At 33.2% G+C, this 25,620-nt stretch overlaps 2 protein-coding genes across 3 annotated transcripts; both read left to right on the top strand.

The window, feature by feature from the left end:
* Positions 1-541: 541 nt before the first annotated feature.
* Positions 542-4,443, top strand: LOC18104076 (calcium-transporting ATPase 12, plasma membrane-type). The gene is made up of 2 exons (XM_006375770.3): positions 542-3,586; positions 4,105-4,443. The coding sequence occupies exon 1, from the start codon at positions 542-544 to the stop codon at positions 3,581-3,583; it is 3,042 nt and encodes a 1,013-aa protein (XP_006375832.2). The 3' UTR covers positions 3,584-3,586; positions 4,105-4,443.
* Positions 4,444-20,978: 16,535 nt separating this feature from the next.
* On the top strand, positions 20,979-23,906 carry LOC112323872 (perakine reductase). Of its 2 annotated transcripts, XM_024583744.2 has the most exons (7): positions 20,979-21,146; positions 21,416-21,583; positions 22,445-22,654; positions 22,745-22,917; positions 23,107-23,203; positions 23,419-23,572; positions 23,690-23,906. In XM_024583744.2, the coding sequence occupies exons 1-7, from the start codon at positions 21,087-21,089 to the stop codon at positions 23,872-23,874; spliced, it is 1,047 nt and encodes a 348-aa protein (XP_024439512.1). In that variant the 5' UTR covers positions 20,979-21,086; the 3' UTR covers positions 23,875-23,906. The 2 variants fall into 2 exon arrangements, with proteins under 2 accessions (XP_024439512.1, XP_024439511.1); XM_024583743.2 differs by having other exon boundaries at positions 22,445-22,917.
* Positions 23,907-25,620: the final 1,714 nt, after the last annotated feature.

Below are 25,620 nucleotides of genomic sequence, written 5' to 3'. Positions count from 1 at the left end.
AGAAGTTTTGATATTTTTTTTATTGCTTTTAATTTTTATTAAATAAAGAACATAGAATGAAAAAGGTTATTTTTTTTAGAAAAATTATAATAGCGAATTATTTTGTTTCAAGAGGATTTAAATTAATGTCATTCTTACAAAAATAAATATATATATCAAATGTTCGACGCATAATTCATAATTTATTTTATTAAAAATATATATCAAAAATATATATCAAAAATATATATCAAATCTTCAATTTATAATTAAAAAAATAATACTAAAAAACTCGATGACAGTCAACGCATTTGATATATATATATATATATATATATATATATTCTCTGACGTGGGTTCAAAGGAAATCACTGTGTAACTGTCTGACAGAAGGGACGTATTTTTGCTTTCTATATAGCAAAGCCCTTCAGTTTCATCTTTCTAAAACTTGACGTCTGTTCCTTCAGAAACAAAAAACCCTGAAGACTGTTTGGAAACACACTTGACTCTTTTTCAACCTGTTGTTTTTACTTTAATCAAACTTTCCTAATTAGTCATCACCATGACTATGAGGTCTCGAAAAACTAGCGACAAAATCACTCTTGATCAAGAAGATCTGATACCAGAGCCAAAACGCAATCAGAGAAGGTGGAGGATTGCTTACACGGCCATATATTTCACAAGGCTTCTTGTTTCTTTATCCAAGAAAGCTCTTGTAAGCCAGACCAAGATCCTGCGCTCCCTATCCTATGTTGCTGTTGATGTTCATGATGATACGTTCCAGCATGAGAATAAACTTGTTTCTTTGGTTAATGTCGATCAGAGAACCCTCAATGATATTATAAAAGAAAAGAACCTTGAATCTTTGAACCAACTGGGAGGAGTTATACAAGTTGCCACAATTCTAGAAACTGATGTGAAGGATGGTACAAGGGAGGCTGATGCTGCGTTTAGAAGGGATGTTTTTGGTGCAAATAGGTTTAATAAGCCTCCTTCAAAAAGCTTTCTAAGCTTTGTTCTCGAAGCATGCAAGGACCCGACCATTATCATTCTTTTGGTCTGCGCTATTATGTCCTTGGTATTCGGTATCAAACAGGATGGCCTGAAAAATGGGTGGTATGATGGAGGAAGCATTATTGTCGCAGTTGTTCTAGTTATTGCTGTCTCTGCTATCAGCAACTTCAAGCAATCCAAACAATTTGAGAAGTTATCTGATGAGAGCCGCGACATAACTGTGCAAGTAGTGAGAGATGGGAGGCACAATCATATATCTATTTTTGATGTGGTGGCGGGTGATGTGGTGTCTTTGAAGATTGGAGACCAAATACCTGCTGATGGGTTATTCTTGCATGGGTATTCTTTGAAGGTGGACGAATCTAGCATGACCGGAGAGAGCGACCACGTTGAGGTGAATGGAAGCGAAAACCCTTTCTTGCTCTCTGGTACAAAGGTGACTGATGGCTTTGGCTTCATGCTTGTCACATCTGTTGGCATGAATACAGCATGGGGAGAGATGATGAGTTCGATAAGTCGTGATTTGGATGAGCAAACTCCATTGCAAGCTCGCCTCAACAAGCTCACTTCTTATATTGGGAAGGTTGGATTGACAGTTGCCATTCTTGTGCTTGCCGTTATGATGATAAGGTACTTCACAGGAAATACTAGAGATGATAATGGTCGGAAAGAATACTATGGGAGCAAGACAAAGGTCAGTGATGTACTGGATTCAGTTGTGAGCATTATTGCTGCAGCAGTGACCATTGTCGTGGTGGCAATTCCAGAAGGTCTCCCTCTAGCTGTAACCCTAACTCTGGCTTACTCTATGAAAAAAATGATGAAAGATAACGCCATGGTCCGTAAGCTCTCTGCTTGTGAAACAATGGGTTCAGCCACAACAATCTGCACAGACAAAACAGGCACTCTTACCTTGAACCGAATGAAGGTTACAGAGTTTTGTCTTGGGAAAGAAACAATTGAGGATAATACTGAAATAGAATCAGAGGTCTATCAGTTACTACAAGAAGGGGTTGCTTTAAATACAACAGGTACTGTCAACAAATCTCATGCTAACTTAGTTCCTGAAATTATTGGCAGTCCGACTGAAAAAGCAATACTTTCTTGGGCTGTAATGGATTTGGGCATGGATATCAATGAAACAAAGGGAAAATGTGAAATAATACATGTAGAAACCTTTAATTCCGAGAAAAAGAGAAGTGGAGTGTTGATGAGGAAAAACAGTGAAAAGGCAATTCACACACACTGGAAGGGAGCTGCCGAGATGATACTAGCCATGTGTTCAAATTATTATGTCAGAAATGGAGAGCTAAGAGACTTGAATGACGAAGAAAAAGTGCAATTTGGGGCCATAATTCAGAGTATGGCAGCCAAAAGCCTAAGATGCATTGCTTTTGCCCACAAAAAGGTTGTAGAAGAGAATAGCCAGGCGTCTGCGAAGCTTGAAGAAAATGGAATGACCTTTATGGGGCTTGTGGGTTTGAAGGACCCATGCCGAATAGGAGTCAAAACAGCAGTGGAATCATGTAAGAATGCAGGAGTGAATGTTAAAATGATTACTGGTGACAATACGCATACAGCAAGAGCTATAGCTATTGAATGCGGGATTCTCAATCCCGAACAAGACATGAAGAATGGTGCTGTAGTAGAAGGTGTGCAATTCAGAAACTACTCACCTGAAGAGAGGATGGCCAAGATTGATAATATCCAGGTTATGGCAAGATCATCCCCATTCGACAAGCTTCTCATGGTACAGTGTTTAAAGAAGAAAGGTCACGTGGTAGCAGTCACTGGTGATGGCACAAATGATGCCCCCGCTCTAAAGGAAGCAGATATTGGGCTCTCCATGGGAATTCAAGGGACTGAGGTGGCGAAGGAAAGCTCAGACATTGTCATATTGGATGATAACTTCACCTCTGTGGTGACTGTATTGAGGTGGGGAAGGTGTGTCTACAACAATATTCAGAAGTTCATTCAATTTCAGCTCACTGTCAATGTTGCTGCCCTTGTCATCAACTTCGTTGCAGCTGTTTCTTCTGGAAAAATCCCTCTGACTGCAGTCCAGCTGCTGTGGGTTAATCTCATAATGGACACCTTGGGAGCACTAGCCTTGGCCACTGAACAACCCACGAATGATCTCATGACAAGGCCACCTGTGGGTCGATCAGAGCCACTTATCACCAAAATCATGTGGAGGAACCTCCTTGCTCAGGCCCTGTATCAGGTCACCATCTTACTGACTCTACAGTTCAAGGGAAAAGCGATATTTGGTGTGGATGAGGAAGTTAAGAATACCCTCATCTTCAACACCTTTGTCCTCTGCCAAGTGTTTAATGAGTTCAATGCACGGAAGATGGAGAAGATGAACATATTCAAGGGGATACATAAGAACAAGTTATTCTTAGCAATCATAGGAATTACCATAACTCTTCAAGTGCTGATGGTGGAGCTTCTGAAGAAGTTTGCCAGCACTGAGAGGTTGAATTGGCAGCAGTGGGGTGCCTGCATTGCCATTGCAGTTCTTTCTTGGCCAATTGGTTGTCTAGTGAAGTGCATTCCAGTTTCTTGCAAGCGGACACAAAGCCACTAATCAGTTATCCTTCTACTTATTCATTTTGCTTTTCCTGCATATGGTAGATTTAACAAGGAATGTTTAGATAATTATGATTTTGAAAGCTTTCAATTGTTAGCTGTTTCTTTTGGAGTATATATGGAATTAAGTGAATCTAATTACTGCAGTGGGGTGCTTGCATTGCCATTGCAGTTCTGTCTTGGCCAATTGGCTGTCTTGTGAAATGCATTTCAGTTTCTACCAAGCAGCCTATGGATCATAAGAACACATAGCCACTAATCAGTTATCATTGTTTCTTCTTCTTCTTTTTCTCCTGTTCAGGGTAGATCTGACAAGGAAATTTTAGATAATTTTAGATTTCAAAGCTTGTTGTTTGCAGTTTCTTTTAGAGAATATATGGAATCAAATTTGTGCAAATATGGAATCTAGTAACTGCATTTTATATCTTTATGTTCTGAATGAAATCCCCAATTAATGAGAAAGTTCTTGTTCTTATTTCGCTATCGTATCTTATTGCTTCTATTTGCAATTAAATGTAGGCACCAATAGAAGATCAGATAAGAAGAACTAAGAGGAATTTCCATCATTGAGGTTGCAGCGTAAGGTCAACCACGGACCTTGCACCCAAGGCTATGTTTGTGACAAACAACTATTCAGTCATTTAAACCAAGCTACTTTCGAAATAGGAACTCACAGATTTACTTGCAGAGACCAAAAAGATTCTAATATATAGATTGCGATAATTCTATGTAAAAAGCAATTACTCTCAATTTCAAAGGTTTAAGAACTTAGTAGTCATTGCTTGTATACCAGAGAATAACTAATGTAGTATAATTGTACTGAAGCACAAGTTATTCACATAGAAGTTTACTGAACAAATATGATAATTGAGCATATGACAAAGTGTAAGATGGTTCCCTTCCGTGCATGCATGCACCAAAACACACAGACACAACTTAAGTGTGTGCTCTCGCATGCACTCAAACACACAGACACAACTTAAGAGTGTGCCTGCGCACGCACAGGTGTGTGCACTTATGTAATGGTTCCCGGATTCGAGTGTGGGGGAGGCCAAAACTCAGCAGAAAATAATTTTTTAAAATAAACATGTCCTAATGCTCCAAATAATCTTAGCACTTCACTTAAACACGCTGAGCACAATAACAGAAACAAACCATTTCTTAAATGGGATGACGGAAACATAAATATACCTGATGCTCTATATTCACTAACCATAAGATCATTTGACGGGTCACAAAAGAAAAGTTTCAAGTTAGGGACACTAGAAAAGAAAAGCAAAGAAGAAGCTCACATGGGCTTGAACATTTCCTCTTACAGTTAAACCCCAAGCTAAAATATGATTGAAGTTTTTTCATTCAACTTTGGGGCGGGCAGGAAGAAACCTAATGAAGAGTTGGGGTTGAACATCAAGGATCAGAATTCTCAACAAAATAATTAAAATATAGAACGGAGTTGAGAGTCAGAAGACCAGAGAAACTGAACATATGAAAAGTTGCATCAAATGGTAAACTACAATGTGAAGTTTTAGAGAGATGGCAAACAGGGTCCGGTGGAATTAAAATTTGTTTTTTGATATTGAAGATATTCAATTCAAACCAACGACCTTTGCTCCAAAAGTTTCAGCTATCATAATTATAATTTCATTGTTCGTCTGGTATGTATGGCTGTGTGCACGCGCGCGCATGAGCATACATGAGTGTGTGTAAGACTATGAATGATATGTAACCAAAATAGAAGGATATGCTTGGCAATTCAGTTCTTCGACTTAGTCCACGCGCAACTCCCATGCTACACAGAATCTCTCTCCAAAATAAATGGAGCCACAGCAGAAAACAGACCATAAAGGAAACCAATTGCCATAGCATATTAAACAAGGAAAACAACAATAGAAACTTCAGATCTGAAAAATATTATGTTCTGCAGTGGAGGACATCATAAAAATATTCTAGGTGAATGCATGAAAAAATAAATGTCAACATGGCCTCAATCTAAGACAGTATCTTTAAGCATATTTGTTAATTTTAGTATCTATCAATATTACAACTTTTCAGTTTAAACATCCCTCATGCTCAAGAATTTATTTTCTATAGGAGTCCAGACTTGATTTAAAATAAATGTATCTGCTGGCATATGCCTCATCATGAACTCTCATTTCGAAATTTACTGCTAAGTTTGATGGCCTGGCACAATACCAATCACCAGATGCATTTTATAACAAGGTGTCTCCATCCACCAAAAGACATGATAAAACTGAGCAATTTCGGAATGATGGTGAATTTCACTCCATCACTACAGCTTCGAGGAGTTAAAACCTCATGAATGTTCCTATGTATGGGCCTCTGCATGTAACTTGTCATTTTGATTTCAAGTTATAAGGGTACAAGGGAATTTGGAGTCAAACAGTCCTTATTTTCAAACTATGCTCTTGTTCTTTTCATTTGTACATTGTTTCTCATACAATTGAATACACAATGCTGTCTCGATATGCTATTCTATGCACATTTTTCTAACGAACTTGTGGGGAAAACTGCTTTACCATGACCTCCATTGGAAAACATTATCCAATTCCCATACGCAGTTAGCTCAACAAACATATTAATACAAACATGAAGTAAAATATTCCAAACACAACAATGTTGTCGATATTGATGACAGAGCACAAGCCAAGCAAAATGAAAACTAGAAATTCCTGTGATCCTCTTCATTGAACCCTCATAGCCATATCAAAATCACTTCTTGAATTGCCCCTTCAAACATAGTAATAAAAAAGTAGAACGCCATTGAAATCAAATAGGAAAGCTAATGCCATACAGTATCCCATTTCACATTTCTGGTCATCTTCATATGTTATCAGAACAAGCAAAACAAATACCACTACCAAACTCTAATTACGCAAAATTCCCATGTTTATTATTCAATTTAAAATCTTTTTCTTTCTTGTTCCTTTTGTTTTATTTTGAAGCAACAGCAAATGGAAAGAGCAAGGTGTTATAGAGTTGTGTGGGCACAGAAAATGACACTTGAAACAGTAAAAAGAAACAGAAAAAAAGAAACAGAATTAAACAGGAAGAAAAGAGTACCTTGTTGTCTTGACAGGATTGCCCCACCACCACAAGCTCTTGTTGGTTAGGAGATGAATGTCTCCCAAGTCTTAACCCCATTTTGAGATGGGACCCATCAAAGATTGACAAAGCTCCAAACTTCATCTGTGTAGGGTTTTAGGAGGGGCAATGTCTTCTTGAGCACTGTAAGGACAGTGGCAGAGGTTTTAGCAATTCCTTCACCACACCGCCGGTGGCCTCAACTTTATGTTTTGATCAAAATTCAACTTGCTTAAAATTCATAAATATCAGTGGCAGAGGTTTTAGCAATTCCTTCACCACACCGCCGGTGGCCCTCAACTTTATATTTTGATCAAAATTCAACTTGCTTAAAATTCATAATTATTGAGATTCTTTTTTAAGAAAAACAAACTGATAATAAAAACTCGAAATTATTTACTAACAATCTTTCTAAAGAGTAAATCAGTCAAATTGTTTTAAACATTGGATTTTTTTTTCCAATTTGTCATTGAGCTCTAAAAACAAACTATAATTTTATTTCGTATGGTCATGTATTTCCCAAATGGTCCTTTTTTTAATTTTTTTTTCTGAAAACAACATCCATTTAAAATAAAAATATAAAAAGTAATAATTCAGGTTGATAAAAATTACTTTAATTAAAAAAACAAAAAGGTAAAACAAGATATGAATTTTAGAGAAAGAGATTTAATGAATTTGGTTTCCATGGAATTTTAATGATGTTCGTGGAGGAAGTATGAGATAAATTGAAAAACATTTTTTTTTATTTTTTCTCTTTTATTTAAATTAACGTGGAAATTCAATATGAGTTGTATCAGAGTGGTTGATTCTCCTGAGGAGTTTATGCCATTAGTCCTGGGCTTTTGTGGGCTGGGCAAATTGCGCTGTGTTATCACATTGGGCCACAAGCCTAATCTAAACTGGGCTGTTGCTACGCTTTCCAGACTTTTTGCTGAGCTGGGCTAATTTTACCTAACAATCACTTTTATGGGCCAAAAAAAACCCGTAAAGAGTTTGCACCATAGTGCTTCTCTAGTGACATGGCACCCCTGTAGCTAGTTTGCAGTCCAAACCTTAAGTTGAGCACAATTAAACATAGTTTAGTATCTCTGATTTAAATTTGGTGCTAAATAATCAATGGATCTTCATCAGAGAACTATTGAATCTTGAACTATATATACAACGAAAGTTATATATGTTGGTAGGAGAATCAACTGATGGTGGGTTAGAAACACTTAAAGAAGATAAAATAAGTTCTTTTATTTCAGAAAACATAATCTTACATATATCGAAAAAGATCTCAAACTCTCACCGTTTCTTTCTCTATGATGTTTCTTCATATATTTTTCACAGACTATAACCATAAGCTAGGTATCTATTTATACACAAAATGTGGCTGAATGGAGGTGGCCGGTGGTTACTGGTGTGGCTATCGTTATTTACCTTGTAGAGTGAGTTTACTGCAGAAATATATAATGAACCATAGATTGCATTAATTAACAGGACACCAATTGGCAAATAATATATTAATTGGCGAAAAGATATATACAAAAGGGCAGCTTAAAATGAGTGTTCTTTTATTGTTCTTGTGTAGAAAAATGAGTCTTCTTCTTTAATGTATGCATATACGAAGTATTAAAACTTAAAATAAATTAATTAATTGGAAAGAGCAGATTATCGTTTCGTTATTTGCACTAATTAATTTTCTGACTGTCATCATTCTTTACTTTTTTGCAGTCCATGAAACAATTAGGAAGTGTTGTCATTGTCGTAATTTCTTGTAATGCTGGGAAACACAATCGATGACACTAAAATATGAGTGGTCAAATATATAGAAACGCCAAAAATAAATAAAAAGGACAAATTTATGCATTGCCTTCTGCTGCTGCTGCACAGATTTTACAAAAAATACGATAAATGGAACAAAATTAAATAGCAGTCATCGAGGATAAACATGCGAAACTATCCACTTGTTCTAATATTTTTATCTATAAATTGTTAAGAAGCGTTAAGTTGCATAATTCACATGAGCTATGTACCAATATATAGCTAGTTGTCTTTGGGTTTCTTTGAGCCACAGTAACTCATCCTCTACGATTTTTAATTTAATCAATGAAGACCTATCTTGTTTTTTTTTCAAGAAAAGGTTCCATCGTAGTGGTCCATAAAGAAACAGAAATCCATCCATAAGCAATCCAAATATAGTACTAGAGATCACGTCTTCCTCAACACCCTGTATAAACCCTTGTGGGATCGATATTGTAAAGAAGAGGAGCTGACCAGCCTAATTTCTATGTATAAGATCTTACACTGAGATTCTATTCCAGAGCATCAATTTTATTTTTTTTTAGAAAACAGTGAATCACCCACTTTACTTTTCTGGGTGCTAACTGATACATTAATGCCAAAAAGGGTCAGTACCCTAACTTAAGTAGTCAAATCCCTGAAATGAAGAAGTCAGTGCTAATTATCAGCTTATGCTATGGCTTCTGACTTCAAAGTTCAAACCATGGCGTTGAAATTCTTTTGGCAGCCTAAATATTTATGTTCCAAGTACAGATCAATGAGTAATTATAAGTAACTGAACAACAATGCCAGAGTCAAGAAGATATATGCTTGCTAGGGTTAGTAGACTTCATGTGAGAGTCCCATTAATGTCTTGTACGAACTCTATCAAGGAACCCATGAACCTTGTCTTCCAGTACCTGAAATTATGATGAAGTCAAAAAGAAAATACATGAGAGGCCGATTGGTGACGTTTCTTTGACGTGGGTACTGTCTTTGGGAATCTTAGAAAGGTTTCATGAAGCCAATCCAGATCCAGCTTCTAGACAAAGACAAAACATGTAACATCCTACAACAACCAAAGTAAAGAGAAACACCATAAATTAAATTATATTGAGCATTAATGTCGTGCAACTCACAAGCAGGCTCCTTCTGCATATGTTGTCACCATACTTTTGTAAATGGATCTACACTACTAGAGATTAACTGGCCGTCACTTAATCCAATGCTTGAGCTATATGTATACTTTATTAGCATGCCCCTTGTGTAAAAGCCTTCTATATCCAATAAGAATCGCTCAAACAAAAAAACTGAAATAGTTAAATAATTAAGGTCGAATATAGAATTTATTATAGTACCAGACACATCTACATGATCATGAGTAAAGGGAAAAGAAATCATCTACAGAGATAAAGGATATCACGAATTAATTTTCATAATTTAATAGACTTTTCAATACATAATAAGTGTAATTAAAGATGTTATAGTTAAACAGAGTTTTTCATTTAAAAAATGAAGCAAGATTAAAAAAAACGAAAGTGAATAAGTAATTAAGAGACTCAAATTAATCAGCAAACTTATGCTCTTCCCCTAAATTGCTACAAGAACAAATCTCACAAGACAGGCATGCATTATATATCTATACACGTAAGAGAGATCCAAACAGATGGAGGAAGAAAATATATAGTCTCACATATGAGGCAGTGCCATGGAGTTCATGGCGTAGAGAAAATATATTGACCATATTCTAACTTCCTCTAAGAAACTTGTGCTTCATCGATCTCAAACCCCAACAAGAAAAAAAGGGCAAAAGTACTTATCTTAAGCAAGAACAACAAATCAGGACATCAATAATCACCACATATAATTGATGTTTTTCTGGAGAAAATATAGAAAATATGGACTCAACCAAGAAAATGAGAGGCCGATACTAGAAAGGAATAAACCATACGTGTTCTTTCATCTAATTCGACCTAAATTTATTAGAATTTGTCATCTAGTTTGACCTTGAGATTTAGATAAAGGTCGGTTGGATGATAATGATTGCAATTAAGAACTAAACCATATAGAATTAATAGTTTATAGAGCACGTTGTAGCTTGTTCTAATTACTTGATGTAACCACATTTGATACAAATTTATATTACAATTACGCATCCATCACAAATATCTACACAATAAATAAAAATTGGTTCTTTTTTTTAATCTTTTACTTGAGAATCCAAAATGGGATCTTGGCTTGCATTCCAACGGGAGATCCCTTGGAGCACTAATGATATTATTCCATAGGGGGTGTGCGTTTCAAGGTCCTATTCTAATATGTTTGGTTCTTTTTCCTAAGAAAAACATAAAAGTAGGAAATTTGTGTTATCTCTACTAGATCTGAGGCTCTATTCATTTCTGATCAAGTTGCATTAATTTATGTCCAGCAGTGCACCATTATATGGACTGGTCCTATATTTCATGCATCTGCAGTCATGCTATTGCTACCCATTTTCATGATTATAATTTGCTGACTCCAGAATAAAACACACCCCATACTCTCCACCACCCACACACACTACAGAGAGAATTTTATTCTCCATATCGATATATATCAGCTAGCTATATATGTGATCTTCCAGGTAATCAGTCTCAATTTGACAAGTTGACATCAATTCGTATATACGAGCATTATCATCCCACATATTTTGTACTAAGTTGTATTTGGTTATATTTTCAAGATGATCCATGGCATAAACATAATGTATCTAGTCCCAAGACTCAACAAATAAAATAAGATTGTCTAGATGGGAGATTGAACATGCATGATGTTTTTTTTTTTTTAATAACAATAGAGTGTATTAATTAAAAAGTAATTATTTAAAAAAATGAACTCTAAAAAGTTGAATGATTAATACAGGAAATTAAACAAAATAAGTGTGTTACAAATACATAAGAGGAGTAGAAAAAAAAACATAATAGAAAAAAAACAGTTAAATTAGTGGTGTGTATTAATCTATATTTGAATATAGTCTGCAGTAAAAATGAAATCATCGCTGAAATTAGGTTCTTAGTGATGTGCAAAGGGATCGATATGCATGACCAACAACACAGAAATTGACATGAACTATAAAGGAGAAATATAAAGGCGCTCTCTTCCAATATGAAAAGGCACACTCTCTTCAAGGCACGAGAAGATAGATCTCAAAAGCACCAACCAAGTTAAGACAAAAATCTTGTCAGTTACAACCCTAAAAGATCACATCTTGCTATTCTTTAACAGACTTTGACATGAATAAGAAGAACACAACATAGCAGTACGACACAAAAACAAGTTCAAGATACTACAAAAAAAGAAAACATCCCATCATATATAAGAGAGCAGCTGGTGGTGGGAAAAAGAACAATAAGGGAACACATACACAGATCAGTGAAAATCAAACAGGAAAAAGAAGACATACCTCATCTAGTGTTTTCTTCTCCAAAGCAGAACCCTAGTAGGGTTCGCAGAGATAGATCATTGGAGGATATTAGGGTTCTTATTAGGGTTTTCCATACTACCATCAATAGGTGAAACTGCCACATGATCTAGTCTTTCCTGTATAGGAAAATTAAGGAAAGCTCAGATCATGTTGGCAGCTTCAACTAATAGCGGTGCATGATTAAAGGCTATCGGTATTTGACTCGCTGTGATGCACTTGTCTAGGGCTTGAAGTTGCCTCTCCATCTTTTTATTCTTTCTTCTGGTTGAAGGTTTCATAGATGGGGAAAGATATGGGAGGGTGTAACCAGGAAGGAATATTTATAGAGGAGTTACAATATTTCTACCTCCTCCGGTCTATATTTTGGTTGTTTCCAATCCCATTATTAATTTCTTTAATTGTGACTTTTATGTGACCAGGAATCTAGCATGCCATGAACCATCATATATAAGACAAATTTTTTTTCTCTAATTTCAAGGATAAAGGTTTTTTTTTCTTCTGCAATTTTTTTGTATTCAAATCTTAGATACAACACTCAAATATATATATATATATATATATATATATATATATATATATATATATATATATATATATATATAATTTCTAATATTGGCGTAGAAACTAACTCGATGATGTATATACGTATATAATTGGAAAAAAAATCATATATGAAAATGACGAGCAACATTAAATGTAGCTAAGAATATAATTTACCTTGTCTTGTTGAATATAAAAAATTCAAAAGGAATAGCAAAGTTGATGTGCTTAGCCTAGTAATTTTGGTAATTTTACGCTGTTAAAGACTGTAAAGAAAACAGGAAAAAGAAACAACAAAGCTCTAGCTAGTAGGAAAATTGAAAAGTAGAACTCAGGAAGAAGAAAAAATGATAGGGTGGTCCCAAAAGAAAAAAAAAATGAATATTGTCACGCCTCGGCCACCACAAGCAGACAGGCAAGTGATAATTTCTAAATTTCCTAGTAGGCTTTCATAACTTTATATGGACGACCCTTTCATTCATGGCGCCTCTCTTTCTCTTTCTCTATGTGGGGGTGTTGTAAGGTAAGCATCAACCATGAACCACAAAGAGAATGAAACGCAAGTACCATTCAGGGGACCAGTTTGCATGGCTTCATAGCTATTGAACAAGGTTGGCACATAAAGAAAAAGAAAGGCAAACAAGAAAAAGGCACCTTAGCCAATCAAAATCGTTCTTTTCTTTTAATGGATAGTGCATAATTTACTTCATTAATGTGCCTTTAGTTTGTTAAATGATGGTAACATGTTTATTTTTCACTTGCAAACAAGGGAATAATCCATATTTTATATGCTTACGAGACCTGCTTTTTTATTGGTGCTAATCACACATTGGAGGCAAATACTTTGAACAACTTAATTATATACCACTTAGGAGGTAATATATGGGACATTAGTCTATAAAGTGATCGATCCAACTTTGGAAAATTAGAAAAAAATTGCCTACATTTTGATGAGAGATGGTTGTGATTTGGACTCTCTCCTCCTTTTCACCCTTTTAATTTATTCCCTTAATCAACTTGTTTAGAAGGTGCAAGACATGGGATTATGTGGTGGGAAATTTGCCTTACACTAATTGTACATGCATGCTCCCACTAATCAACCGATTACCAGTGGCTCTTAGTCCTTAACCCTGATTAACTATTGTTAATCATGTACGATACCCTCAATTTAATGTGTAGATCGATAGTGTTGCTTTCTGCTTTCTGAAGAGGCTAAAAGATTTTGCTTAATTGTTGTGTTGTGCGGGTTAAGGTGTTATTTGTGGCTTTTTCAGACATGTCTTATAGCCGACCATTTGGTATCCATTATCGCACATAATTGTTGGAGTAGTGGTGCCATTTTTTTAAAGCCACTTTTTCTCTTCTTCTTCAAGGTTTACAAAGAACTTAGACATACAAGATCTTAGATCAGTACAGCTAATTATACCCTGTCATGGCCTCACTATACAAGAAAACATCACGGCCTCCTCATCGTTTTCCATCTTACCTAATTAAACCCTTTAGTAGTCCCAGGAAGACTTTCTCTTTGAACATGTAAAACATCTCACATGTACTCTTTTACTTGATTTGACATGGTCAGTTTTTATATTTGTCATGGTATGTATATATATTTGATCATGTAACACGAGAGATTATCAAGGAATTCCACATTAGCACAGTTTGTTTTGTGTTTATAATTGTGTTTTTGGTGTTTTTTGAAAATGTATTTTTACTTAGAAAAATTATGAAATTAATATTTTTTATAGTTTTGAAGTATTGATATAAAAAAATATATTTAAAAAACTGAAAAAAATTGTTTTAAATATATTTATAAATAAAAAATACGAGTACAAAATATAACATATTTACATCCCTTAGTAGCCAAGGTCAAAATACATGAGAATAATTACATTAATAAGGAATCCTGATCACTGTTTAATAACTCTTGAACATAATTATAGTTCTTAAATTGATTATAAGATGATCATTTCTCCCATATTAGATAGTGAATGATTAAATGTCAATTAAGAGAATATATATTGTTTTTCTTTCACCTCTCTGAATTAAGAGCGTATTCAATCAGGAAAAAGACCTGTAAAAGCATATCATTATATGACCCAACTATCATTACAGTGGTAATGATAGTTGTTATCTTTTATTTTATTATTATTTTTTCCTTAATGTGTGTACATAATGTTGTAACTATCATGAGGCAATAGCCGGACAATGATTTTCACAGCATTGTAATACATGTACTATGGGGCCATGCTGAGATATGCGTGTACTCGAATAGAAGCATATAAAAACATATATAAGAATTTCGTTTGTTTTTTAAAGATTTTTTATATAAAAATACATTAAAATAATATTTTTAAAAAAAAAATTAACATGATCCAAAATATTAAAAACAAACTAACCACCTCAATCCCGAACAAAAACAAATTAAATCAAACCATCGGTTTTGCCTTAAGATAAAATCCAATCCTGAAATTTTTGGAGTCCCAGAGAAGCAATTTGTGCTTATTGTTTAATCGTGCACATTGCATAACAATTAACAGCACGAGCAGGGAATTTGTTCCTTCGGGTGTGTTTGGTATTGCGGTAGTTATTGTGGTTGTGGTTTAAAAAAAGTTGTTTTATAAAAAGTACTTTTAGTTGAGGTTGGTTTGAAAAAATAGGTGTTTGGTTAAAACTGTGGTTAAAATTGAGGTTGAAGAAAAAGTAATTTAATGTGTTTGGTTAAGAATACTTTTGAAATTGAGGTTATAAAATAATTTTAAAAAATATATACTAATATGGATAGTTTTTAATTTAAATATTGTAAATTTAACTTTTGTTATTACATTATGAAATAAATAATACTTTATATAAAATATTTTTTATTGTAGTTTAATGTGTTTGGTTAAAAATACTTTTTAAATTGAGGTTATAAAATAATTAATATATATATATATATTAATATTTTTAAATTTAATTATTGTTATTATATTATTTTTTAAGTATATAATAATACATAGTAAAATATTATCAGAAACAAAATTAAAATTACGATCATGCAAATGACACCGTTCACGGCCCGTGAATTAATTCAACTGTGCCAAGTGAATTAACATTCAATTCCCCCTTTTCTCTGTCTTGAAGCCATTTAACTTCACCTTTGATAAATTATCTTTTGATATCTTACCCAACTCCATCTCTTTCCTTGTACATAGCAAGAAAAACAGAGCAGGTCCATGGCCGGTAACAAGTTTGCAACCATGCTGAACAGAAACACCAACAAGATCACTCTCCTAGTCTATGCAATCCTTGAATGGATTCTGATCAATCTCGCAAGATATGTGTGAGGACTGCTCATCCTCATCTCATTGTGAGTCCTTGAACAAGTTTGTTTTTTTTTCTTGGATGAAGCAACTTCGTGACCTTCAAGATTTGGGGTGGTAAGCTGAGTGAAAATGGTGAGGAGGATTTGAAGTGTTCTTGTTGTGGTGTTTGCTTGGACAGGAAACTATTTTGTTACGATTACTGTCTAATTAAGCCTTCCTGGGGTGACTTGGTTTTTACCCAGGAAAAAAATTTGGTTTTGGATCATCAAGTTGATGATAAAGCTGGTGTAGAGGATCATCCTGATAGAGAAAACTAAAAAGGTGAACAGTGCAGGATATGGCAACAGCGGCAATGAAAAGTGAAAAGCAGCAATTTTCTGCTTCATCAAAACCGGCGGTACAAACACAATTTTTAGTAGGACCCATCTCCAAAATCTGCGTTTAAAATATTAACCAAACAGCTATTTGTTGTGGTTGGAACAAAACACAGTTCCAACCACAATACCAAACGGCCTCGAAGTTGGCCAATATTGCACAGCTTGTTTGGTCGCAATTTGCTAGCCGTAATATTTGAGAGTTAGTCTTTTTTTTCTTTTGTTTTTTGGATGCTATATTGATGATCACAGGCATTAAGAATCAAATTGATGACTTCCCAAAGAAGCAATTTTCTCTGAAACTAAATCTTCATCTTTTTCTAATCAAAGAAGGGCAATGATTAGTGGAAGTGCTCTTTTATTAATGGTTTACATATCCAATTGTGTGCACCTTAGTGGTCTCTTTCAGGGTTAATTATTATTATTATTATTATTATTATTATAATTAGAATTGCCATTGATATCTTTTTAATCAGAGACATGAGTGGACTCTTAAGTGACATTTTTTCTTGATAAATAACAAAAGAATAATTCTTAAATTGTTGGAAGCTTGTGGCTTCCAGTTTGCTTACCTTTATTCCCATGCTCACAGTGATTTCTATGTTTGCTAACGAAATGACTTGCAGTGATAGATTGCGTTGTGGAGAAATTAAAGATGCTTGCATTCATGGCTATTTTCTCATTTTGGTATTATTTGTGTCGATAAATGATAATAATATTAGAGCTATTTACAGACTCTAGCTACCACCTTGTGCGCAAATGGCTAATTTTTTTTTGGAGAAATTGGAGGGTGAAAATGTTCGTTCTCCTTTGTTCTATATAGCTTTTCGGGCTCAGTCCAATTTAATTACTCTCGTGCTCAACCATGGCCAGCCCCAGATCCATTGAGTTTCTTCTTATGAGCCCAAATGCGCATTTAACCTCTTTTTTTCGAGATTGAAAGCAGAAACCAGAAAGAGAGAAATATACACAATAGAAAGACTTTTTTGTTTTTCAAAGACAACGACAACAATTTCACATTGTATTTAAAAGAATCAATAAATTCTCCTCTTGAAACTGGTCTCCAGATTTAAACTTAAAAAATTAAGAAAATGATTAAATATTAGCATGAAAAAAAGGCTTGAATGATATGATTCCTTCGTCGCCCTAGAATAAAAGATGTGATCTCGTAATTTTTGGTTTGTGAAGATTCCTTTTTAGGTGTTCTATTTTATTTTTCCATTGAGGCCGAACATATATAAACCTGTGCTTAAGAAATAACTATACACAAAGGCGGAGCCAGGAATTTTTTTTATCCTGGGCTATTAAATAAATATATAAATATTTTTTAAGATTGATTATTAACTCATGTACATGAATTTTTGAAGTTAACAGTAAAGTTTTAATTCAAATACACTACCCAAAATATTAAAAAATAAATTTAAAAGTACATAAAATTAAAGCGAAAGTAAAAATAAACTCACTATTAAAGTTACATCCTTTGATGTTTTGTAGAATATAATTCATCTATAATCGAATCTGAATCGATATTGTAATAACCCCTCAACTGGGATAAAATAACAATTTCATGTCAACTAAAAAACAAAGTAATTAAATTTTTTTCCTCTTTCATTTCCTCCTTTCTTCACTTGATTCTTCCCTAGATTAGTGTTTTATAAGTTGGACTTTGTAAGTTTACAAGGTTATTCTTTCACTTTTTTTATTTTTTTCCTTGGATTTTTTTTTTATGTTTTTCCCTTACTTTTTTCTATTTCTCTCTCGCCTTTTCTTTTCTTTCTTTTTCTATTCTGCTTCTGCCCAGTCGGCAATATATAAAAGGAAGGAGGAGCTGATTTGTTTTATTTTTTAATGGCAAATAACCATTTTACTCTTAATGAGTCATTTTGCTTTTATTTGACGGTCCTTTTTTTTGTTAGCACTACCAAGTTCCGTTCATCCTAAAATTTTAACCAGATTTTATTCAATATATTTTAATATCCCTCGTAAAATTCCAGCTCAATCTGATGGTCGGATTGAAAATTACGTCCAATAACTTAAAACTGGTCAAATTGTGATTTTTCATCAAATTTTTAAATTTCTCCAAAAATTGTGAAATTTTAACCCAAGTTAAAACATCATATTATAAGACTCCACGCAAATTTTCAGAATTTTTTGATAATTTAATTGAAAATTACAAATTTATTTTATATAAAACTAGTCAAAAAATATTGATAAAATCTTTACCTAGGCTAAAGCCCACCCCAGCCTTTGCCATACCTCCGCCTATGACTATACATACACTAATAAGGAATGTATGGTTTCTCGAGAAGAGAGGAGCCATGGTGGTCCTCTTCAGACCACCGGGATCCCACGAGTGAATAGAAAGTAGGATCTACATTACATGTCACTTGATTCGCCCATCTATCCTCCTAAACCCAATTCAAATAGAAGAAGTATGTCATGCTAATATACCTTGGATGATCCACGTCTACGAGCCAGGAGACCAATTCTCAAGAACACACACTGGTATTTTTAGTACATGCTATGCTACAAGCCAATATATTTTTATATCTATTAAGATTTTACATCAGTTTTCCCTACTGCTGTTGCTCCTAGTGCAGGAATTTTCCAGTTATCCCATGCTTAGACTCTTCTGTTATCTAACAAAGACCCCTCTGTTTATACTCTCTTTTTTTCAATGGTTTTGCTTTCTCTTGGCTAACACGTGTTCATCAAATTTACAAGCAAGTCTCACTCTTCTAATTACCTTCATTGCTCTAATACCTACCTTCACCGTTACTTTCTTGCAGATATACTGCTTTCTAGTCCTTTGTGCATGCATTCAGGCCCTTCGACCATGCGTGTGTTTTTCTTTTGTTTAAACTGCTGGCCCTGTCCTACTTACTCTGCTACATCTTCTATCACCCTATGCAAGAATGCTTTTTAGCTTTTTACTTTGTTGTTTGTTCTTAATTATCCAGCTTTTTGAATTTCCGAGACAAGCCTGCGTTAATTGACTTCAGCTTTTAGCTTGCCCTATGCAAACAGTGAAGTCTTTGACTGCAGAAGACCAGCATTATCTTTTGTTCTTTACTTCTGTTTTTGTTTTTTTGACATGGATCGTTGTGGCAGCCTCTGCCAAGTCTTGAATGCAATGCTTACTATCGTTTACCTATTATAACTGCTTTACTCTTTTTTTTTTTTACTCATTTGATGACAGTTTGCCCTATTAAATTCTTACTTTAATCGACATCAACCGAATTCCAGGACAAATTATCAACAACCCGCAGCACAGCAGAGCACGGTTACCTCGTCTAATAGATTCTATATTTGAACCAAGTTCTCTCCATGTTTTCCATCTTCTTATTGAGCCTTGCATTGTAAACTATCTATGAAGTTAAGCTTTTATGTTTTTTTTTTTTATCGTGGATATATTACTGTGATTCATAAATAATTTTTACTTTTTAAGAGCCAAATCACAAGAAAAAACCCATTAATATGTTTGGGACATATTGCTGTGATTTATAGATAGGCAGTCATTTTTAAGAGTAAAATCATGAGAGAAAACCGTCAACACGAGATTCTTAATAATCATACATTGTCCTCTAATTTACTATTTACCACCACTTGACTCTTAAAAATAATCATTACATAATAAGTTAATAAATAGCATATGGCCCGTACTCCATGATGGGTAAATGATAATTTTTTAAAAATATAAAAATATTTAAGTTAGGTTCAATATACATAATATATTTGAATCATTATTATCTTTAAAGTATTTTTTACAATAATACTATAAATAACGCATAGCAAAGCAGCGCACAGTACACCGGAAACAAATTTCTTTCCCTTTAATTTTTTTTCTTTTAAGATATTTCCAATTTTGTTTCCTCTTTAAATTTTTTCCTTTTCTCTTATTGATTTTTTTTTTCACACTATAAACATGAAATAAATTGATTTGACTTTAAAATATTTTCAATTTTATATTTTTTTCCTTTTTAATTTTTTTTCTCTTATTGATTTTTTTTATACTGTAATAAGGAAATAAATTTATGTGACTTTTTTTTATATTGTACAAAAGTTAGGTGAGATAATTTTTTTTCATTTTAGGTTGAGTTGAATTTCATTATTAAAACATGTTTGTTTTTGCGTTTCAAAAATAGTATTAAAAAAATTAAATTTTATTTATTTTTTTCTTTACATCAAATTAATATTTTTTTGATGTTTTTGAATTATTTTGATGTGATAATATGAAAAATAAAAAAATATTATATCAATATATTTTTAAAAAATATATATATTAAAAAAATCATTGTGGACATGGACTCATTGCACTGTAGACACAGAATGTTTGCACTTTGAATGATATTATAGCACCTGGAAGGCATTGTCTTTTCTGTTTATTAGTTAAAAAGTGTTATTGGGTCTTGTTGGCAATCAAAAATTTTTAATTTTATTTTTTTATCTCTTTAGATTTTTTCAGCCAGACTCATTCAGCATTAAAATGTTTGTTTATTTTTGTATTTCAAAAGTATTTTTGAAAAAAAATAAAAAAATTTTGTTTTAAATAAAAAAAAATTGGTATTTTTAAATCATTTTAATATAATAATATCAAAAATTAAATTAAAAAATTAAAAAAATATTATCTTAAAATATTTTTTTTAAAAAAAAATTATTTTAAAAAAAAAGATAGTTCATTTCTAACCGATGAATGTTATCCAAAATGGAAAGGAGAATTGATTGCTGTCTACTCCAGTGACATATGATCATGCGTCAGTTGATATCCATACATAAGATCATGCGTCAGTATTTGCCTTTTGTAGTCAACTGACAGCAGCTACTAGCAATCTACCTTCCACGGCTCTATTACATAAACGGTTGGCGAGAGCTCTTGACACACTCACTCCCCTACTCTCTCTCTCGTTACTGCCTCACTTCCATAGCAACAACACAAAAGGAGAACAATTGGAAACGATGGCCGAGGAGCAGAAAGTTATCATTCCAAGAGTGAAACTGGGTAACCAAGGATTAGAGGTAAAACCCCATTTCATCTTTCTCTCTATGAATATCCGTTTCTCTATTAGATAGATGTCTTCTAAAAGTACAATTTTTATGACTTATCATATTCATAGCCTCAACGCCTCAGAGATTCTTGAGTGAAATGTTGCAAAAATGGGAGAATGATTGGTTACTATAAAAGAAACCCTTTTGTAGGGAGATAAAATTTTGTATGTGCTGAGAATTAAGAAAGGAAAGGTGTTATTGTCTCTTGATTTTTCTGCATGATATTTTTCGACTTTTAGGTCTCAAAGTTGGGCTTTGGATGCATGGGGCTTTCTGGAATATACAATGCCCCACTCCCTGAAGAGGTTGGCATTTCAATCATCAAGGAAGCTTATAGCAAGGGGATTACTTTTTTTGATACAGCAGATGTTTATGGACCTCACACTAATGAAATCTTGGTTGGGAAGGTAAGTTTCGAAATGTTTTTTCTAAGGTTCTTTCATAATATGCTCTCATGTAAAAGAATTGGCCAGTATAATATGGTATCTAGTTTTTTATAATAATAATAACAACCAAGCCGCAATCACAAACTAGTTGGCTGGTATATAGTTTTGATGATAGTGAAATTCTTGCCTGCAGAGTTCCATCTTCAATACCTTATTTCTTTCCTTATATTTGCCTCAGCATCAGAATTGAAAATATATGGACTCTCTTGATGAAGCTAGTCCCTTTCTGTTTTTCTATTTATATGTCATATTGGCATGGAACTGATGCAATTCTTTAGATGGATATGACTTTCTTTTCTTGCTATTATTTCTCATAAATGTTCTAGTTGTTGAAGGCCGTAAATATATTGCATTTGTAGGGCTATGTGTCACTATCATTTCATCAATTCTTGGACATGCTCGAGTTTCTCAAACTCAGGGGTACTGAAGTGCTTTTATCTTCTTGCAATAAAAGGTTTTCCCCACTCATCAAATCACCGGTTAAGTAACTCCCTGCAAAGGAGTGGTCATGGCTTGAAAAGCTTAAAGATTAAAAGGGTATATGGTCATCACCATTTGAAGATTTGAAACAGTGTTTGTAAATGAGAAGCTAGCATGTCCAACAATGTACTCCCAAAACAAAAAATATGTCGCTGAAGCAAGCAATTAACATATGAAGATCATGCCTAATATATTTAATGAACAGTTGGCCAATGAGCCTTTGTTTCAAATGGCATGTGTCTCTCCTCCCCTAAAAGAGCTTTTGGGATGAGAGGAATTTCTGATATAGCATCAGGTGGTATTTTTCTTTGTTTATTTATCGCCAAGACTTGCATTTTGCAGGCATTGAAGCATTTGCCTAGAGAAAAGATCCAGTTGGCTACAAAATTTGGCATTGTTCCAAACGGTTCTGATTTTAAAAATTGTGCAATCAATGGCAGTCCTGAATACATCCGTGCATGTTGCGATGCTAGCCTGAAGCGTCTCGATCTGGATTACATTGATCTCTACTATCAGCACCGTACCGACACTTCCGTTCCAATAGAGGAAACTGTATGTTCTTTTCCTTTCTTTCACCACGGAATAGTTCAAACTAACTGCGTGCACTATTTAATTTCTAATCCAATTACTTTGAGTTGGCAGATGGGAGAGCTTAAGAAGTTAGTGGAAGAGGGAAAAGTTAAGTATATTGGATTATCCGAAGCAAGTCCCGACACAATAAAGAGGGCACATGCAGTCCATCCCATTAGTGCAGTACAAATGGAATGGTCACTTTGGTCCCGTGACATTGAAGAAGAAATAATCCCACTTTGCAGGTATCCATATCAATGGGATTTTCATTTCAAGTTGATCATTTATAATGGACACTTTCTGTAATTTAAAACTTCTTGTCAAGGTCTTCACGAATTAAGTTATTATTCTTTTTCTTCGATTCATTTGTAACATTTAAATTTTTGTTTTTACATTTGTTGCCTTTTTAACCCTTAGTTGTTTAACTTGTGCAGGGAACTTGGAATTGCAGTAGTTCCATATAGCCCTATCGGTCGCGGTTTTTTTGGTGGCAGAGCAGTCGTGAAAAGTTTGTCTTCGGAGTCTCTGCTGGTATGAAGCTCCATACACACGTCACGTAATGAGATAAAAAGAAAACCGTATCTAGTTGCTGCAATTCAATCTTTAAATACTGCCCTTTGTGCTTTAAGAAAACTACTGTAACTTGAACACCATTAACCCAATTTATTTTTGTGCTAATATTTCTGTCTTGTTGCTTATTTGACGTAACATGGCTGGTAACATGTGGCCTTCTTGCGTTGTTTTAGAAATTACATCCAAGGTTCACAGAAGAAAATATCGAGAAGAACAAGGTGTTTTATTCTCGAATAGAAAAACTGGCTGCAAAGCATGGCTGTACTCCTGCTCAGCTTGCCCTTGCTTGGGTTATCAATCAAGGGGATGATGTGGTGCCTATCCCTGGTGAGTCAGCTTTTGTTTGTTTATGTTTAGTTCTCTGATTCAAGCTACAAAATTTTGATTAAGGTATCAAATCCCACAAATTGTAGATTGCTAATCTTTTCTTCAAATATTCTCTAGGAACCACTAAGATTAAAAATCTGTACGACAATGTTGGATCATTGCAAGTTAAGCTGACAAAAGAAGATTTAAAGGAAATCTCCGATGCTGTTCCCATCAATGAAGTGGCTGGAGTAAGATCTCCGCAGTATCAACTTACATGGAAGTTCGCTGACACACCACAACCTAAAAATAGCCAAGTCTGAACTTGATATGTACGTGAGAGCAAAGGGTTGTTGCTAGGTTTTATTTCGGCTTGTTAAATAAATTCCATCGTGGACAAGTTTTATCATGGTGAAAAAGTAACAAAAATAATGTAGTACCATACCCTAGTGTATTTTTGTCCTCGAACTTTTATTTTGTACAATTATATCTTTTTTTGGCACAATTAAATAATAATTGAATTAAATTTGTTGATAAAAAACAAAATTGGAAGATGATGGATCAAAGTGAAAAAAAACACTACAAATAAATGATGCTTTCAAAATAATCACAAAATGTTAAGTTTAGTTTTCAAACTTTTTAAATTATATTTATTTAATCCCTCAATAGTCTTTCAATTAAATTTTGGTACAAAATTTATTTTTTTTACATTTTAATTTCTAATTTTAATTTCTAGTTTGAGAGAAAAGAGAAAAAATGTTGGTTTTTAGTGATAGAAAGAAAAAATCAAAGTTGATACCAATTTTGATCAACAAAATGGTTCATCTTAGTGTTAAAATATTTTATTTGATGAGGGAGTTCAACTTAAATGTTTTTTCACCTTGAAATACCCTTAAAAACTCGATTTAAACTCTAGAGGAGTTTTTGTTTTAGTTGATTTTCAAGTTTTCATGTTATTTTTTTGGTTTTTTAAATCTATTTATAGGTTTTTCAAGGTGTTTAGGGTCAAAATTAAATTGAAAATGGATTGTTTTGGTAAAAACAAATATAGATTCTTTTTTTCTGCCCAGTATAGTGGCCAGAATCTAAGAAATATCAGGTAACACATTGTTTATAATTATTTTTTCAGAAAATATTTGTCGTCCATCTAAATTGAGTTTTTTAAATAAAAAAACATTCGCGCAGGTTTTTTTAAATAAACCAAACGCTAACATGTACTTTTTCTCTTTTTAAAAAAAAATTCCTTTTAAAAAATCATGGTTTTTGTTAAATGTGTTTTTTTATATAATTTCTTAATTTATATTGAAATTAATTCCCCTTTCTCTAATTTCTTTGTTTTTAGTATATATATATATATTTTTTTTAATAGTAGTTGTTTTTTAATTATTCTTATATATATTTAATTTTTAAAAAGATTATTCTAATTCATTTATAATTGTTTTTATGTTTTATATAATTGAAATTTATTTTAAAAGATGAAAAATATTTATTTTTGGATAGTATTTGTAATAAGTGCAACCTTGTGAAATATTGTTTTTCCTTTAATTTTATTCAATCAATTTTATATGTGTATCTATTTTTATTATTATTCTATTAAATAAAAATAATTAATTTTAATAAATAGAGTTATTGAACATAATCAGGTGAATGGACTGTGTTACGAGATCAAATATCTTGATTTGCATCCACCTCTTGACTTTTCCAAATATATATTCATTTATTATTAATAATTGTTTTATTTATTAATATAGATGGTTCTTGATTTATTTAATTAAATGCATACATAAGTTTTTTAACATATTCTTGATACTATTTATGTAAAAACAATGTGTTGCAAATGCCTGTATATTCAATTTTTTTATTGAAAAAAAATAATCAGCCCACAGCAAAATACGGGTCAAATAGTTAGTTTACTTCTAAATGGCAACAAACTTACCACAACGTAACTAACAATATGGCTAAGAAAATAAAAATTTATATCCTAATTTTTATCATTAATTTTAAATTCAATTATTTAAATTAAATAAAAGAAACAAAATATTAATTAGTTAAATTGTTTTCATTTATAT

Source organism: Populus trichocarpa, chromosome 13 (genome assembly GCF_000002775.5).
Source record: "Populus trichocarpa isolate Nisqually-1 chromosome 13, P.trichocarpa_v4.1, whole genome shotgun sequence".
Lineage (NCBI taxonomy): Eukaryota > Viridiplantae > Streptophyta > Magnoliopsida > Malpighiales > Salicaceae > Populus > Populus trichocarpa.
The sequence above is the reverse complement of the archived record's forward strand: the minus strand, read 5'-3'. Positions and strand labels throughout refer to the sequence as shown.